Source organism: Nyctibius grandis, chromosome 8, assembly GCF_013368605.1.
Source record: "Nyctibius grandis isolate bNycGra1 chromosome 8, bNycGra1.pri, whole genome shotgun sequence".
NCBI lineage: Eukaryota > Metazoa > Chordata > Aves > Nyctibiiformes > Nyctibiidae > Nyctibius > Nyctibius grandis.
This window is the reverse complement of record NC_090665.1, coordinates 46634768-46653548: the sequence shown is the minus strand read 5'-3', so window position 1 is coordinate 46653548 and position 18781 is coordinate 46634768. Positions and strand designations below refer to the sequence as shown.

General features: G+C 44.0%; 1 protein-coding gene across 12 annotated transcripts in view; it reads right to left on the bottom strand.

Annotated features, from left to right (window-relative positions):
• NFIA (nuclear factor I A) overlaps positions 1 to 18781 on the bottom strand; it is a 255532-nt gene that overhangs the window by 75273 nt on the left and 161478 nt on the right. For all 12 annotated transcript variants that reach the window (XM_068406921.1, XM_068406923.1, XM_068406922.1 and 9 more), the window contains 3 exons: positions 16340 to 16414; positions 6838 to 6955; positions 4233 to 4360 (listed from right to left, as the gene is read on the bottom strand). In XM_068406921.1, the coding sequence (XP_068263022.1) occupies positions 4233 to 4360; positions 6838 to 6955; positions 16340 to 16414 (321 nt within the window). The remainder of the gene's footprint in view (positions 1 to 4232; positions 4361 to 6837; positions 6956 to 16339; positions 16415 to 18781) is intronic.

The window sequence follows — 18781 nt, the reverse complement described above, 5'->3', positions numbered from 1 at the left end:
TTAATGTTGGTTTTTGCTTCAGCTGTCACATCTGATGTATAAGGAGAGCGCTATATCCTTCCTTGCAAGAAGTATCTAGATGTGAAAAACACAAGGCTGAGTCCTCTCCTCATTACTATGGGTCTGAAACGCCAGGCATGGAAAGGTCATGCTGCTGGTGGGTGAAGCATGGAGGATCTACGCCCAGCAAAGCCTCCACGTGAGACAGATGTCAGGGTGCTCCGAGCCCTGGGATGTAAAAGCGCAGAGGAAGGCCTGTGGATGGACAATAGGTGCAGCCTGTATTCTGCACGCAGCGGAGACCCCAAGAGTAGGCACAGGGGAAGCATCCACTGCCTAATCTAAATAGCACACAGAGTGGTTTTGTCCTCTTCTGTTCTCCTGCCAGTTTGCACATATGTTCTGAGTATACAGCCTGCCCTCCAAAGACCACTTACAGGGGCAATCACAGGGAAGCAAAGCAGGAAGAAAGTATCCAAAAAGGGAATTTGTTCAAGAGAAAAAAATGGAGACAGATGTACAGCAACTAGTCACGGCTGGCGGTAAATAACCCTCTGCCTGGAGTGCTCTCTCTCTCGAAGAGGAGATCACATATTCCATTTCGTATTTCCTTTCTAGGAAGTCAAATCTTTGTTTTCCTGGCATTTGTTCTTTTTAAAATTTCCCCTATATACTTTTTCCCTTCTGTATGGTCTAAAATTGGTCTTCTTGTTCTCCCTTTCTCTTCTACATTGTGCGCTCTTTCAAGCGCGACATTTCTCCAACCGCCCTCTCACGCAGACCTAATTTCCCTGCGCTGTCCCAGGCAACACCTTTTGCTACAACCCTCTCATAGTCTCTGTGCCACGAGCACTTCCCTCTGTCTCTACATGTGCATAAACACACGGGCGCTTCACACCTGCTCCTGCATTGGAGTCCCCACTTTTTCTCATGTGCACACCTCAGAATTAAGCAAATGCAACACACAGAGACAGAATATTCATCCTCTCGCTCCCATAAACCTGTCAAGGCATATAGGCCAAGAAGCTATCTCTGCATAAATCTAAATCTCCTGCGAGGAAGCAATCTACTCAAAGGCAATAAAGCCAAAGGATATATTATTATCTTTGGTGTGGATCCTACTGGGCTGGGAGGCTGGCTGCTGGCTCCTCGCTGAACTTTCCTTCCCAGCCAGAACAGCCATCCCACAGACAAGTCTAAGCTTCCTCTCCTTGGTCTGATTTCCTCCTCACGCTGTTTGGCCAGTAACCCAAAGGACAGGGTTTAATTATGGAGTTTGGAAACCTGGCTTACGCTGCTCTGCCAGCACAGGATAAAACTTCAGCCTGCCTTCCGAACCAGCATCATTCTGCACTGTTGATACCTGCATTATCCCATGCAGGATAAAATGAACCACAGGGAAGAAATGCCAAGTCAAACAAAAAGATGGTTTTAGTCTTTCAACGTCTACTGTGAATTTCACTGAGAAAAAAACAAACCAGTGAAGCTCAGAGATTATTGTATGTTAAAACCGTGCCATCATTTTGACTGTAGATTAAATAGATGGCAAGGCCTTTTTCTGGACAGGAGAGACATCAGAAAGGATGGATCTGAAACAGGTCCAGGCTCCAAAGCTCCCCTCTCAGAGAGGAATGCTGCGGCAAGCCACCGGGTAATACAGGACGTTAACATCATTTGTACGCCTTTCAGATGACCAATATATTTTCTAGGCAGATGCCCCACTGAAGACTCATAAAACATTTTACACTTCTGGAGATAAAGCACCCATGCCAAATACAAAGGGCCAGACGTTAATATCAGAGCCACGCGTGGTTTCAGAGGTAAGGCAGGGCACTGTGCACAGCCCCACAGCAGAATGTGTCCCTCAGCGGGAGCACCTCGTGCCAGTGTCACACTGGCACGAAAAGACACTTCAATACTGTTTTGTCCTTCACCACTGATGAGCTGTGGCTCCTTAGGTAACCTCTCTGCCAGCCGTGCTCTTGCAGTGACCCTGTTTTACAGAGAAGATGAGGCAATGAATTCAGAGGAGAGGCTGCTGGAAAGCCACGGCAGAAGCATTGGGGTGGGGCTGCGTGGATATAGCATAAAGATGGTTCGAAAGTGCATCCCACGCAGGCAGGATAAAGCTCTTTTTCTTCACAGCTGTGACAGTGATAGATAGCTTGGTGAATCCGAGCTGTATCTAGTTGGTACCTGGCTCGAGTCCCTGATGTTGCAAGGTGATTTTCTGCCATTTTACAGGCAAGACTAAGCAGAATCTGGGATTCTTCTGCAGTAAGTGAGGAAGGTCATGAGGAAGGAAGAACCCTCTCTTCTCTGACTTGTTCTTGCCTCTCTAAGCACCTCAAGAAGTTTGACGTGGTCAGTTGTGCTTCTTCATGATGGGCACCCAGTGGTGCCAAGAGTGGCAGAGGTTCTTTGGAGGTCTAAGGCTTTAGGTACTTCTCTTGTGCACCCCAGCAGCTCAGTGCCACCACCTAGCCAGGACTTGGATGAGACAGAGGTGATAACCACGTGTGGGGAAAACCACCAGAAGGGACAGCAAAATTAATAGCCAACCTCTGGCTGTTGCACAAATGGAGAACATTTGTCATTAACAAAGAGTACCCCAAAGCTTGGGGGGAGTCAGCCCCCAGTCTGACAATGATGTAGAAGCAGTGACCCAGTCAGCGTTTAGCCATCTGTGTCTGCAGAGGAGGTTGTGATCTCTCTCTTTCAATGGGCGCTGAGCTTTTGTTTGTGTTTTTGCCGCTCCATGAGCAGACCAGTATAGTACAAGGTGAAGCTCTGCCTTACATCATCTGGAGCCTGGAGCTGATGGAGGAAACAGCCCCTCATGTCTACTGAGCAGGGCACCTCACTGAAAACACCAGAGCCCTGGGGATGGCGGCGGCAAGGCACCCACAGGGAGCCTGGCACTTGTCTGCCTGCAGGTCCACCCTCTCCTCCTGCCAAAGTGCCACATCTGCAGTCAATAAGGGCCCACAAGCTGGCTCCTCCTCATTAGAGGAGAGAGGGCAGCTGGCAGGGGATCCTCCAAGGGCTCCCAGGCACGGGAATCAGTCCCCTCCCAGTCTGGAATAGCCCAAATTTGGTGACTTTCTGGGCATGCTGTAAAGGACAGCTGTTTGACAGGGTCTCCAGAGAAAGCTGTGGGTATGTTTCCTACATGATAAAGGATATAGGTGGCTGGCCAAGTGCCCACAGAACTGATTTTAATGCTGTTCAGGTTGAATTTACTTTTCTGTGCTGTACAGTTCATTATACACAGTGCCCTGGACAAGCATGTGTTGTTTCAAAACAAACCAAAACCATACTATTTTAAACCCAAACAAACAAGAAAGAAAAAAAATACATATTGCGAAAGATCCTTTGGGCTGTTTAGAGGGCCTTCTCAAACACTGGGAGGCTGAAGATGAAAGCACTAATTGCCTTCGTCTAACAAATAAGACTTCTGTTACTTTTATTGGCAATAAATACTTGATTATTTAGCTGTAAGCATTAACTTCACCTATACATATAGCACTGACCTAGAAAAATATTTCCGATAGTATTAAGCACCCAGATGATCTCAGGATAAGTGATCAATGGACAGTTAAGTATGTAACATAACATAACCCAAAAGATGACCAATGAGAAAGATCACACACAAAAATTAACTGAGAAGAGGCAGAAGAGCTGCTTCCTAAACCTTATGAAGTGTAACGCCCAGTGATACCTATTTGGATATGAAGCCTCCAATCACACTTCATAGTATTGCAGATTAATAAAACAACTCCTTCTGTACGTCTCTTAAAAGTCATTACTAAGTGAGCTCAAGTGTTGTATAATGCTTGAAAAGTCCTTCTACTTTATATAAGTTTAGGGATATTTATTTAAACAGTGTAACTGCAAGGCACAGCCCAGACAGGTACTGCTTTTTGCTAAGCCATTGTCACCGCTACCCCAGAGTTGAATCTGGACGTTTTGACAGAAAAAGACTGCCTATCTTCTGCTGCGTGATTTAAATACTTCAGATATTTGGCCAAAATACAGAAGTGACACACTACAGAAACATTCACAGCTGCAGAGGCAATAAAACCACTACAATATTTTCATTAAGACTGACCTCAGAAGAAGTTACAAGATGTTTAGGATTGACCACCTTTCTATACAGCATTCAGTGTATTCTGATAACAAAACAGAGCAACCGAGATCATGTTCTGGGGCTCCTGAAAGCCATGGCTTACCTGGCTCCACTTCATGCCATCCACTTGACTGGCTGCCACTTCCTGGAGAGCGCCCTTGGCTTGTATAAAACGGCTCCTCACCAGGACTGTCCATCTCATCCTCCACAGACTTGAGACGTTTTGTAGAGCTGAGAATGTAAAAACACATAACAAATGCTATATGTATGGGAAGGAACAAAGGCACTTCTGTTGGGACGTATCTTGCTAGCCCTGCTTGAGGCTAACTTGGTTATGGAAACTCTAACAGCTGTAGGGCCCTGAGGAGGGGAAGGTATGAGTCCTGCACAGCCATCCTGCCCACTCAACCTCCCAGCATCCACTTTTCGTTTCTGATTTGCTTCGTTGCCAATGACTAAGCTTCAGTGAGATACAAATCAACGTCTCACAGAGTCCAGACTGAACCCCTAAACATGTGTTAGTTTAACTAGAAGATAGTTCAACATTTAGGCTTTTACAGATACAAAAATAAGACATTTTTCAAAGCACACACAGGTCAATAAAAAGGCAAGATTTTAATTTGCATTGCGTGATTTTTGCAATTTGAATGCATATGGTAATGACACCCAAGACTTATTTTAACTGTCAGATTTTTCCGCAGCTTATTTGGAAAGACAAATTGTTTATCAGTTCAAACTTATGTCTTCAATCTTTTAACCATAGCCATGAAATTAATCCAGACTTCAGTCCCATAAGAAGCAGTGTAGACAAGTAAATGATGGAAGAATCCATTCTTGGTTCAAATGTTCACGTTATCCTACAAGTACAAGCATTTTACTCTGCAACTGTATGCCACCAAGCATAAAAAGCCCCCAACAGGTATCTCTGGCCAGTGTCAGTACTCAAGGATTCCCTTGTGATATCACATCTCCCTCACCAAAGGCACAGGAGACAGAAGAGCCCTTTCAGTGGTCTCTGGTGGCCACTGACTCAGAGTCCAGTAGTTCTGCAGGGAGAAGATCCCAAAGCCAAAGACACTCAGCTTGGCTCTATTTTCCATAATGAGTTGTACAGACTGCGTGGGGATGTTACCAAGAATTTCTCTTCTAAGTACTTTTCCAAGGCTGGGTCAGCTCAGTTTTTTCACCAGATCTGTATTCTATTAAGACTTAAGGCGTTCAAGAACAGGCTCCTCTGTGTAGAGGGAACATATTTAACTGACATAAAATATTCCACTGCAATTTCTATTGGTTTAAAAGCTGCAGCCTCTCCGCAGCACCCTGCCCGAAGTTCTGCACAGGTAGGAGCTGGCGGGTATGCAAAATCAGTTTGTGAGAAACAGGAAGAATAAGTCTTGCGGTATGCGTGGAATGCAGGTTTGGCCATTCCTTAATTTAGAGAATTGTTATGTGTCAATAGGGGAAATTGTGTGCATACAATATAATTACCACCTAATAATTCTGCTGAGTCTGTGTATTTAAGGAATATTTTTTTTTCTGACTGGGAACAGCCTAATGAGAGGAAAACAAACATATTACCAAGTTATTAACTACCCATGCTGTTTATAATTAGCTCCTTATCAGTGGTAGCTATTTGCAGAAGAATAGAAGAGCAACAACTGAGCTCTTAAGTAACATTAATAACCTCACTTTTTTGCTTCTGGAGTCACAAGTAAATTCTACCTGAGAATGGTGCTAATGATGAGCACTGTAGGGTACGCAGTTTATACACACAAAAGAAAGAGCACAAAGTTTATAATTGATGTGTAATGGGAATTGTAGTCACCAAGCTTCATAATGTGCACTCTCAAGATGTAGAATGTTCTTCCAATCACTGCAAACTGTAAGAAGTCATTGCTAAGAGCCTCTCTCTAAAGTTTTCTTCTTTAAAAATAAAAACAACAGCTATATTCAAACCATAGAGACTTTTTACATGTGTACTTGCTTACTGCAAAGCTGGTGGCATTGCAGACTGAGATAAAAACGTAAAAGAACCGTGGGCTGAAGTTAGACTTTCTTGTCATGTCTTTGAAATAAGTGATCTGTTTTGGCTGTGGGGAAAAAAAAAATCAGTCTGGTTCCTTAATAGTGTTCAAGACTACTAGAGTGACTGGGCTTGTTTATAAATCTAATCTCACGGATGGTTAAAGTGAAAGGTGAAAAATAAAAAATATCCTTGTTTGATAGTTGGCATCTAAGCCAAAGTCAAAATCAGACTGGGTAGTCATCTGCATTAACAGTTCAGTTTTCCAAGGCTGAGTCACAAATTTCTAAATGCTATATGAAAACTAAAATACACTATAGGCCATCGTCCTAAAACAATGTTAGTCTCACAGATAACGCTTCTTTACGATAAAGAATGCATATAAGTCTATCTGAAGACTTTCCTGCTAGGACAAACTGCCACATCTCAATATGCTCCAAATTCTCTTCTGCCCCAAGTGCAACTCCAACACAAGTCAATGCAGTAGTTTTTCTTAGAAGCTTCTACATATAAGAAGAACTTTCACAGCAATCCAGTTGAACATTCAGCTCTGTGAATCTGAAACAGCTCCACATTTGAGGCCCCCAAACAGCTTGTCAAAGAATTTAATGGTTACTTTCCCAGATGAGTAATGATGCTGGCCTGGGTTTCCAAGTAACCTGGTAGTAGGCAGAGATTAAATTACCTGGTAGAGGATGTGCTAGGTAAAGACCTCCTCATTGCTCCTGGGCTCATGCTGTAGTATGAAGAACTTTCCAAATCTGAGAGGGAGAAATTAGGGCCTGTTCCTGCAGCTATCGGTGCTGGGGAAACAAAAGAGATTGCAGTCAGTAAGTCATGTGAATAAGGCATGAATTGCACTTCAAATCACTTTCTTCTTCCTCATGAGTGTGTTTAGTTTCACAATGAGAACAGGTGGGACGTGGAAATTAGGAAATGCTAATGGTAACTCGCACTGCAATCAAGAAGATGTAAATTTTATGAAGAATACAATGTTCCAAGATGTAGACTCTTCGTTACATTCCTCCAAAGGTTTTCTTTTTTTAAGAAAAATTAAACAATTATGGCAAGTCTTTCTTTAAGCACTGCTTTTCTATTAATAGCATTCTAACATTTAAAGAAACTTGTTGCTTTTGCTTTTAAGACAACATTGCATCTATTGGCATAGTTACAAATAGGCTGCATCATCCCTGTAGTGTGCTTGGCATAATCTATAAGTAGTATAGGCAGGGAAATACACACCTCAGGACCTTTGGTATATACGTGATGTACATCCACAAGTACAGAGGTTACAAATGCTCCTTGGAGCAAGCACAAAAGCAGATGAGAAACCTGAATTCTTTTCTGCCTGTGAACATCTGAGTTTTCCTCTGGCCTCTCCTCTAGGTAAATCAGAGCTAGAGACATACGACCCTCAAAAACTTTTATCCAGCAGTTAGCTTCCAGTGTTCACATCTCATTACCTTATCCAGCACCTACGTTTTATTGTAAGGGATATGAATACCTTTAATTTCCCTGTCCTAGAGCCTTGGTTTTACATTAAAACATAATGAATTCCTACACACCCTGAAGTTTGCAGGCACAAGCCTATGAACTCCGTGTGCTGTATTCTTCTGGGAACAGAGAAAAGAAACAGAGCAGTTTAATGTTAAAGTCAACAGATAACGCATTTCACAAAGAAATGCCACTGTACGGCAAATGGTACCATATCCACTGTCGCGGTTCCAGCGCTATTTACAGGACAATACAACTTGGGGAGCTGACAACTACAGATCATGATTTTCTCTCACATTTCAGAGACATCTGAAAAAGGACGTACTGCACAATAAAATGCACAAGCTTGGCCTGGAACGTATTGTCTGAGAGCCCTGATTCACAGCAACAAAGGCGAAGCAGTCTCAATGCCACACAAGGATGCTGAGCCAAGTTTACTCTTTGGTCTGAGAATCTGGCCCATTTTCAAACATGAAAAAATCTTTCTCTCCGACGGGACAGGAGTGAGGAAATGAAGACAGGATAGCTCCTATCACCCAGCGAACATGTCTGGGCTGAAACGCAGGCTTCTGGGAGTGCTGCCATTGACTGTAACGGGGCCAGTATTTCACCCCAAGTCTTAAGGAGCTCACAATGTCAGATTTGACAGAGGAATAATGTTGCTTTGCAGCTGCCTCATCATCCCCACAAGACAATTAGTTGTTGTTTGGCAAGGATCTTTTAAGAACGTCACTGAGACAGAAAGGGAACAGCCTGGATAGCCACGGACTTTTAAAAGCATGGGATGGAAAATACACAACGCCATTAAAACTCGAGAAAATCTGGAATGATCATTAAAAGGAATTAAGTTGGGAAGTAATTTATGACAAGAACACTCAAATCCTTTGTTATCTTCTCTTAACTATCCTACGCTTCCTGCACACTGGGTATATGAGAGGACGTGCTAACAGAGAGAAAGAAAAATTAAGCACAGTAAAATTAACTCATTTTATCAATTTGTGCTTTCTGCAACAGTTTCCTGACAGCAGCTACAAGAGGCTGTAAAACTGATGAATTTGCATGGAAAAAGAAACCGGTGTAAGTAATTTGTGTAAAAGGTAACACGGACATGGACTGCTATAATTCAGACACCCTGCAGATAGCAGACTGCTGCAGTGTGAGCAGTTATGGGTTAGAAAAATGACCACACTGCAGTCAGTCTGACTTGAATGGAAATCAATCATAAAGGTACTCTCTGCAGCATCTACTCCACAGTTTTCAGCAACTTCCTTGCCAAACGCATTTGTGCTCTGTAAACCCTTTGCTGATCAATTCCTCTGCACCCTCTGCCTACCAAAGCCTAACTTACAGGTTAAGCATACTATTTTCCAAACCGGAACATAAAAAGGCAAGCACTAAATTAAAGCACTGTTTCTTTCTGAGGCACAATGAATTTCCTGTGCAAGATTCATTAAACAGTTTTATTCCAAAAAGATATGGAAGAAAAACTGGTATGTGGATAACACTTCTCTTTCTCTCACCACCCCTCTGTTTATCACTCTCTCCCCAAATCCTGCACGTTTCTGTTCCAACCCTTGAATTGGCCCTATAGGAAAATGAAATGTATCTCCAGAGCAGGGGTGGGGTAGGAACAACACATTGCTAACGCTGTGTAAACTCAGCACAAAGCAGAAAGGGCTAATCACCGAGTAATTTCCACCCGGGTAGCAAACACGAAGGATGCTTTGTTTGTTACAGGCCAAACCACCTTGCCACACTCAAGAGCCTGTTTGCGACCTGGGGGTTAAAGAACAAAACCCACCTCTAATCCACACCAACAGATCTAAGCCACAGAGGTTAAAGTGCCTGGCTGGTGTACAGCAGCGAGCACCGAAAGCCCTTGGCAGCCCTTACACAGGAGCCACGATCATGCCCCAACCAGCTCAAAGTCTCTGTCCCTGCAAGTGCTGTGGCAAACGTTGTGCAGGGCTGAGCTGTTCTGAAATCCCTTCTCCTGCCTGCCTGACAGGCACATATTCGGTGCCTGTCTTTCAGCAAAGGGTATTTATACCTTGGCTTGCAGTTACCCTGCTTACTACCATAAAACACAGCAGTGTAGAGCCCACTCTGAGACTGTCAGGAAGAGGTTAATGCTTTTCGTCTGCATGGCGGAAGGTCGCTTCCTCTTCCCAGCTGGAATTTGGTTGACCGGAGCTCGAGGCCTGGCGTCTCCCTCCTCCAGACACCCCTGTGTTCTGCAGTGCAACGCGCCGCAAGCGTGGGCACGGCACAGCTAGCCCAGCCAGGAGGCATCTAAGCCTGCTCCAAATGGCTTTTCACACCACCTTTGTGGACTGTCCACCTTGCACAGGCCCCAAAAGCTGATGGGAAGGGAACACTTGCATTCATTTGCAGGATTCCCTGCAAAGGTTGCAGCTCCAGAGAGTAAGCAGAGGGATCAAAGTGGTGCAAACTGGCAGAAATGTCTAAATTAAACCTCTTCATTGTAGCACCTGACAATCCACCATGCAACTGCCCCACAGCTCTGCTCCTACACCCCGGGAACAGGCCCAGCGAAGCAGCAGTGTGGCTGGGAAGCTCCACTCCAGCATAGCCAGCAGCCTGCACAAACTCCAGGCCACCGACATAAAAACACACCGTTTGCCCCTCTAAGAAATGCTCTGCAGCAAAGCGACCTTCTGATAGCTCAGGAACATCTCCCAAACAGGAAAGGATGTCAGAATTTGCAGTTGCGAGTCAAAACAATAGACCCCACCTACGTGCCGGCATCAAGATGTCATCTCGCCCTGGCGGAGGGCGAGGAGGAAGGATCCCTCTTCCCCTAACACCCAGCCCGCTCGTGTGCCCAGGCTTCCTAAGCAAACCGATGCCAACCTGGGCTCCCATTTCAGCTGCTGGCATCACAAAAAAATCCCAGTGCGCATGGGACATGTTTTGCCTTCTCTCAGGGGCAGGAGGAGCTAGTTTGCCCAAGAGGAGGAGGAGGAGGAGGAAGGTGGGTGCCTCTGCCTGGGCACCAGCACTGTGCTGCTCCTGGGGACACGGGGCAGCGTGGCCCCTGCTGCCAGCCTGCTCCCTCTGCTGCCAGCTCGTTAGCTCAGGTCTTCACCCAAAACGTCAAGAAAAATAACAGAGAAATTAACAAAAAGCCCTCTGACTTAACCCAATTGGAATATTTATTTTGAAAAATTTATTGAATTACAGAACAGGAAACCCACTAAATAAAACCAGCCAGACTGGCATTTGTCTTTCTTGGAATACGGCGCTCTCTTTCAGTCATGTTCATATTGAGTTTATCTTTTTTCCATTTTTATGTATTTATTTGTACAAAGGGGCTGGGATGTGACTAAGATCGTTACATGTGTAACACTGCAGTGAAGTGATAATGTGTTTAAGGTTAAATGGGAGAAACATGACATTTGACTAATAAACTTTTTCCTGTGTTGTGACTCCATAAACAAAGGGAAACACACTGAGCTGCTGCTGCCGACAGAAAGGAGAGCTGGGTTTTTTTTTCTGCAAGGCCTTTGTTTCCTGCACACTGTATCGTTAGATTCAAAGAGGTTTTGCCGAATACAACAGATATTAAATGTGTGATGTTCATTTTAAAATTACAAGTACAGGCTGCTATTGACCGTCTAATTATGCTGAGTTCCATTTATAAACATAGCTAACCACTAAGTTTATAGAGACTTTTTGTGCTGCTTTAATAGGATATTGATCGAGAGCAAGGTTTGAGTGGACTGCCATTGAATTGTGTAATGGCATACAAAAGGCAAGGTCACGGCAACTGTTCATTCTATGCCTGCAGTCTATTTTTTATTATAATCTTTTTTTCTTCCTCTCATACCCAAGCCCAAACAGTGTGTTTTGGATAGCAGTGCTTTGCTAAGGAATATAGAGCATCTTTTTAAATGTTAATTTTCATGCTGCTGACTTTAACTACCTTCACTACTGCAATGCTTAGTATAGCAGAAAACATACAGGCTGCTGTTCAGAGAGAGCTGTTTTATGATACCCCGGCTTTCACACATGTGCTCTGCGCAGAGGAAAGCCTCTGCTCCTCTCCCGGGCTGCAGGAAGGCAGCAGCACCCTCCCTGCCCTTTGCAGCTGCCTGCCTGGCCCAGACCCACGAGAGGAGCCAGGGCACCCCACACCTTCCCACAGGCACCCAGTACGTGCTGGGGCTGGCAGGACTTTCCCTGCGGTTTGGTTTTGGCTGTACCTGTGCTCTGGATGAAAGGCGTGGAGGAGGAAGCTGTGTTTCCTTCGTTGCACCCATGCTCCGTCCCTGGAGCAGTGACAATTACTTTCATTTCTAGCACTCGTCCGCCTGCCTCACGGCGAGGACGGCTTCAGCCCCTGCCTCCAGGGTTAAGGCAGCCGCTAACCCAGTCTGGCACCCACCCATCCAGCAGCCTCGGTGTTGCAGGATCCCGAGTTTTCAAAATGCCTTGGCCACAAAAGCACCTCTTACCTGTGGAATCAGTGCAACTGTCTCAGGGATAATTAGCTGGACCATTTCTGTGTTTGTACAGGAATGTGAAGCAACTGCTTGTGTGCTTGTGGTGTCACTCGCTCATTAGAAGGACTAAAGTCACCCCACTTGCTCCGTACAGCTCCCTACTGCACACGCTCACGTCTTAAAACTCAAAGCGTGGCATTTTCAGTCCAGGGCGCAGTCAGAATTCCCTTGTTTATCAGCAAGAGGAATGATGTCATTTTGACAAATAACACAGCACAAAACAAACATGTTTGATTTGGCTCTAGCGAATGTTCATAAATCCTAAATCTTTCTTCACATCCTGGGCAGTGCAGTTTATCTGGCTGCTTGAAGGACCTCCAAGGGAGGAGATCTTCCCAGCAGCTCTCTGCAGAAGAGCACATGGTGCAGACTCAAAGCCAAGAGGGGAACAGCGTTCCCCATGCCTCTCTCCCCGCGCCAGCCTGCCGCGGCCTCCCAGCCTCTGCCAAGCCAACGGGACTGTACCCTTGGCAGTGGCTTGGCACCGCAGCCACCCCGCTGCCAGCACCTTCTGCAGAGGGTATTCTCCAGTGCCCTGCAGATAGCTGCGCACAGCGAGTGCAATATTTCCCTAACAAGGGTAGAGAGGGAGAAGGTTTTGCTTGGCCAACAGCTGGCTGTCAGTTCACAAAACCCGTACATCTCCAACGCTTCTGCTTCTGAGCCTTTTGTTGTCAGCCCAAACCTCTCTAGAGATGGAAGAATGAAGTCTCTGTTATCTGAAGGGGTCTGCCCAGTATCTGCGGTGACAGACAACACTTAGAAAGGGGCTCACACCCTTTGCCTGCTAATAATGTAGAACTGACAGCGTGGTCTGCAACATCCACATCAGGTGGGGCAGAGAGGGAACTATCTGTTTTTCAGACTAACATTTATGATTGACTTTCTCTGTTTTACTAGGCTCTGCAAGATTCAGTAGCTGGGTAACATTTCGAAAGGAAATCTGCATCTATGGGACTGAAGGAAGCAAGTTTCTGTTACCAAAACCGTCTAGACTTGTTCAATAGCTCACAGAAACTGTGATGATCAGCACTGATAGGTAAGATAGATAATGGTAACAGCTGACCTTTTGCTTGATTAATTCATTCCCCAAATTTGCATGACGGAGACAACTGCCTATTACTTGAGACTCCTTGTCATGTGGACCTCTGGGAACTTTACTAAACAAACCTGGCACATAATTGCTACCAACAATATTTCATAAGAGTAATTTTAGATAACAGCAGCAAACCACAGGCCAGTTAAAACTGTGGGAAATCACTTACTTCTATCATCATACTATCAAAAGCAAGCACGGCAAGAAAAATGACAATGGGCATACACGAAGATGACCTCTTTGTAAAGCAAACACAGAGCACGCTCAGGAAGAGAGCAGAGACTGAACGTGAGGGCCCACCATGGAGAGGCAGGCTTGTTCCTTCCCTAGCCATGGTGGCTTCTGAAGGAGCAACGACTTTCTAGAAAGTGAAAACAAGGGAACGGACTGAGGACGTTTTGATACTCGAGCTACAGACTGTTAATAGCTGCCGGTGAGTCTGGATGATGGCTGTTCATAAACTGAGCTCCTCAGAATGAAAGTAACCCATGGACTGGTCTCAAAACAAGACATGGGAACACACAGACAACCCAGCAAGGGTTATATTGAAAAGCACGCTCTTTAAAAGACCTTGCCTGCCAATTTAGGCAAGTATGCAACACTTACTTTGTTGCTCTGTTATGTTAAACAATTCCTTCAATATTAGCATGCGAATTCATACTGACCTCGCTGGGAATTTGTTGCTAGACTCTACACTAAACATTTCCTACTGGGTAGCCACGGCATGTCAGGCTGTGGGCTTCTCAGACCTCAAAGTAAACAAGGTTACAGCTGGTCAGTACATGTCTGGGGCATCTCCAAGGAAAATCCAGGGTGCTATCAAAAGCAGTGTAGCTAAATCAGTTGCTGGCACTACTCCCTCTGAGTCAGTTCTGAAGTGATATCCCGATATGCTTTGGGGACACTATTTTTGGTAGAGGTGCTGGCTTGTAGACAGGATATAAAACTGAGGTCTTGACCTCCCAGGATTATTAAAGAGCCCATGAAAAAGAGTGCAAACCCCTGTGTCTGGAACAGATAAGAGCTGAATCTTTTTATTTTGCCCACCAACACCTCCTTTCCTATTTCCAGTGAAGTTCACGCCTGTCCTGCTCTTCCTGCGTGCAGGTGCCCTGTCCTTGGAGGTGGTGCATTTCAGTGGCAAGCAGAGGGAACGTCTCAGACAGTTCATAGTCTGCCAAACATGCTGAATGCTGAGATTTTTGATACTCAGTGTTTTAGTTTAGTTACAATAAAATATAATGGAAGATTAATAGGCACGAAACATGATGTTCATGAGGTCAATGCCAAACTCCCAGGGAAGCTGGGACTGGGGCTGGCTGTGAAGGCTGAAGTCCTGAACGGGGGCACTTTTCTAGCAGCCCTGTCCTGTGCACACATTGAGCACAGCTGACAGAGTCCAGAGGCAGTTCTGCTGTGTAGGGCTCCTACAGCGAAGATAAGATAGTGGTGAAGTGGGATGCCTTGCAGAGGGGGAAGGGTGAATCCTTTGGGCTTCAAAAACTTTATGCTGTCACACTGAAATAAAGTGACATAACACGGAGACATTCGAAGACTGGTGATAACTTGTTTTTGTCCACCCTGGCTGCAGGTACCAGCAAGTTAGTGTACACAGTACAGCGAGTTAGATGTCAAAGTCCCTATTTAAGCACTTCAGTAAGTGAACTGATTCGCAAATGTGCTGAGCACTCAGCAGCTCCTCTTGACTTCTAAGTCCTCTTAACTTTGTTCTTCTCACAAAATTCCCACCAGTTGTCAGGGAAAAGGAATCAGGAGAAATATCTGCCTCCAACTTTTTTCCTCTCTCTCTGTCTCCCTACCTCTGATATTCATGTATCTCCTACTCTCCATGCTTTTCTTGTAGCATCCCATTTTTGAATATAAAGCCAATTTACTAGCTAGTGCAAGTCTTCCTGAAGGAGGAAATAAACCAGGAAAATCCTTACAGAAGCTCTGTGCTCTGACTCAAAACCACAGATTCTCTGCTAGGTTTGTGCCAGTTAGATTCCAGCCCCAGAAGGATTTAAACTACGTGCTCTGAGCCAATACATAAACAAATATTCCTGCTACCTAGGAGGAGAACCATATCACTGGCTGTGCTAAAGCGATTGGTTACAAACCCTAAGGTTTTAAAGGGGAATATAGTTGAGTGGTTCACCTGGAGCAGTGGGAATCAGTGACAAAGGGATGTTACTGCACAGCTCTACACTAGCTGCCAAAAAGGTCCCCATGGCCCTCACTCACCAGTAGTCTCTCTGCAAGACACTGTCCATACGCTCTCCTTGGACTATCTGGATTATGTCATAGCAAAATACAATCGATGCACCTTTGATCAATGGAACAGGGTGGTGACAGGTACTCTTAATTCACTGTTGTTAGTGAGTATTGACAAGCCTGTAATGATCACGCTGCAGTGTGTCATTCATGCTGGGGGCATTAGCATTCTTTAAAGGTCAAAAAACAAATCCTTCTAGAGAAGACAGAATTCCATACACTTAATGGAAAACGCAGGCCTTGCGAAGTCAAGACATATGCCTCTGCACAACTGAGATTATCAGAGCTGAAGCTGGTACAGTTGTTGGCATTATTAACGAGTTCATCAATTTGCACATGTACGAACACATGTATGCATGGCATGGATGAACACAACGTGCAAAAGCAGCATTAGAAAATTTCCAAGCTTATGTGAACAGATCATGTCATTTCTAGAGGTCTGGTTAAAATAGTCCTTGGATCCTGCAGGGGATCCATCGGGCAAGCTGATCTCTGCAGGCATTTATCTGCACTCTGATACAGAGTCTGCCTATTTTCAGCTGAGTACCGGACGAGCTTATCAACTTCCACGTGTAAGTTTGCAGAATTAAAAATTTTTTTATTTACTTTTTAAAATTATGCTATTTTCCCACATTAAAAGACATGGCACATAAACACTCTCCACTGGCGAGAAGTGGGGAGAAGAGACTCTCAGTTTTCAAGACACTTTCTGAATTGGGGAAGGGGCATGATAAGAATCAAAGAAAAAAACCTGGGATTGCAGAAACCACATAAACCGGCCACAAAATGATACTTACTTTGTGAGACTCTTACTAGCTCAGTCACACTGAAAACACCTGATGTGACAAAACTGTCCTGGAAGCCCAAATGTCCTACAAAACAAACAGAGAGAGAGAACTGCGATTAGCTTTAAGCATTTAATGACAGTATTCTCAAATACTTTACTTTCATTTAGACTTAAAATGTGACATCTAATTTCCCACTTAGCAGTAATTATTGTTTATGTAGGTGGGTAACTAGTCATACAGCTATGTAGGCTGCTTTGTGGTTTCTATCTAGAGGTTAGGAAAGCTAACATGACACATCAGCAGGGAGATTTTTACATGTTAAAGCATCTCAACAGGAAATCTGAAACAAAAGAGGACTATTTTAATAAACGGTTACCTTGGATGACCCCTAATGACTTCACAATTGAAATGAAAATACTGTACCTAGGAAACAGACAGGACAGCTAAGTTCCATAATCGTTTTAAACATTATTCTCTAAAGAAACATCTGATCAGGATTATCTACCCATTCATTCAAACAAAACAAGATTTAAAGATGTACTCTTCATTTTCTAAGGTTACACTAGGGAGATTTTAAAATAGCAGCTGGTTAAAAAAAAAAATAAATGAATGCCTTTCCCACAAAAAGAAATTCTAACATTTAAAACTAGCTTTTGAAAAGAAAAATAAATTTCTGCATAAGAAAAGTATTAACTTTGAGCTTTGGATTGTGTTTTGGAACCAGGACGTACGCTTCCACGCTCGCCTCCCCTGTGCAAGGAATGCCTCTACACTTGGTATCAAAATGTCGTTACACTACATAACAGTATTTTCCTTCTTCTCGGAAAACATGCCTACCACCAAACGTTCATTTAACTTTCACGTGTATGATCAGTTACAAAAGGAGCAGCTTTGGGGCTGCAACGAGTGGGATACAGCAGCTCATATGGGACGTATCTGGACTTCAGTTAGAGGTGGGCAGTCAGTCGGCCAGACCCACCTCCTGCTTTTGAAATCAGGGTCAAAGGAGAAATCGCAGGATAAAGAGATTATTAAAAGAACTATAAAGTCCTACTTGTCCACAGGATAAGTGGCATACCTTTTTAGGTTGTCCTACTTAGAGTCACCGATTCCAGCGCACGCACACATACATTATTGAATGTTTTGCAGGGGCACCATCTGCTCCGTTGTTAATGGTTTGTCAGATACAGTACAATTTCCCTACGTTCAGTATATTCCACAGTACCCCGTACTCATCATGGCAATACCTGCGCACCTTCCTACAGTGACCAGAGCAATAGGATTAATGCAAGCTGCAGATTTGTTCTCCTGTCTTTCTTTTGGGGTTGTTTAAAAAAAACAACATATCCCATGGCAATTTCTACCTGCAGAATGGGAAGTCAAAGAAACGCCTCTTGTGTGCAGGAGTACAGAGGGTGACATCTCAGGGACAGGTTTGGGAGAGATATGGAGGGAGGTCAGCCGTTCATCTCCAGCCAAGATCTCAGCGAATTCTGCTCCTGCACAGAAGAACTTCCCTGTTTCTGTGAGGATCCTACGGTGCCAGATGAACGCAGTCGCTAAGCTAACAGACTCGAGACAAGTTTCTACATCAGGCATGTTTTTATACTTCAGCAATAATGATGAGTTTTCAAACTGTGTATATGTATATCTCTGGGCATCCTTGTGTATGTGTGTATACATATGTATTATGTACACAAACATATAAATATACACAAATCTGTCATGCTCCAGCTGTAGATAAATGTACTATAAAATATTGAAATTGATGCTGAAATTCAACACAAACAAATTCCTCAATCTGCAAACAAGGTTTTTATTTACATCAAGAGAATAAATTTTTCTCTACTTCAAATGAAAAAATGTTCTTACAAGCTTTTATTTTTCCTTATTTTCAACTTAGAAATAGCTCTCAGATAATTGTAAATGCTTTTGCCTGATCTGCTTTATATTTTACCATAATAAAGGTGATGACTACATCATTCTGCTTTTTAGAAATGGTTGCTGGCCATACACAACCTTGTTCATTGACAGTTTCCCAAGTATTTTTAATAGGAAGATCTACTTTTCATATGTTGCAGCAGACCTGCCTATTGAATTAAATGATCTGTGAATTAAAAATAATTCTCTTAGGTCTTCACTGAAACCACTCATGTGCCTAAAATTAAGCATATGCTTAAGTGCCTTGCTGGATCAGGGCCAGGATGCTTACTACTCCGCAGAGCCCTTCGTAGGGAAGCCAGTCTATGCCATATAACTTCTCATACTGTGCTCATCATGGCAATATCTGAGCAACTTCCAGAAGTGCATTCAGCAACGCTATGAACATCTGTCACGTGTTGTTTTTTCACAGTGCACCATACTGGCTCTGCTCTGGTGTCCACTTCTACCTGCATTTCTCAGGCAGGTTCCTATTGCACTAAGAGTGAAGGTGAAATTTAAATATGAAAG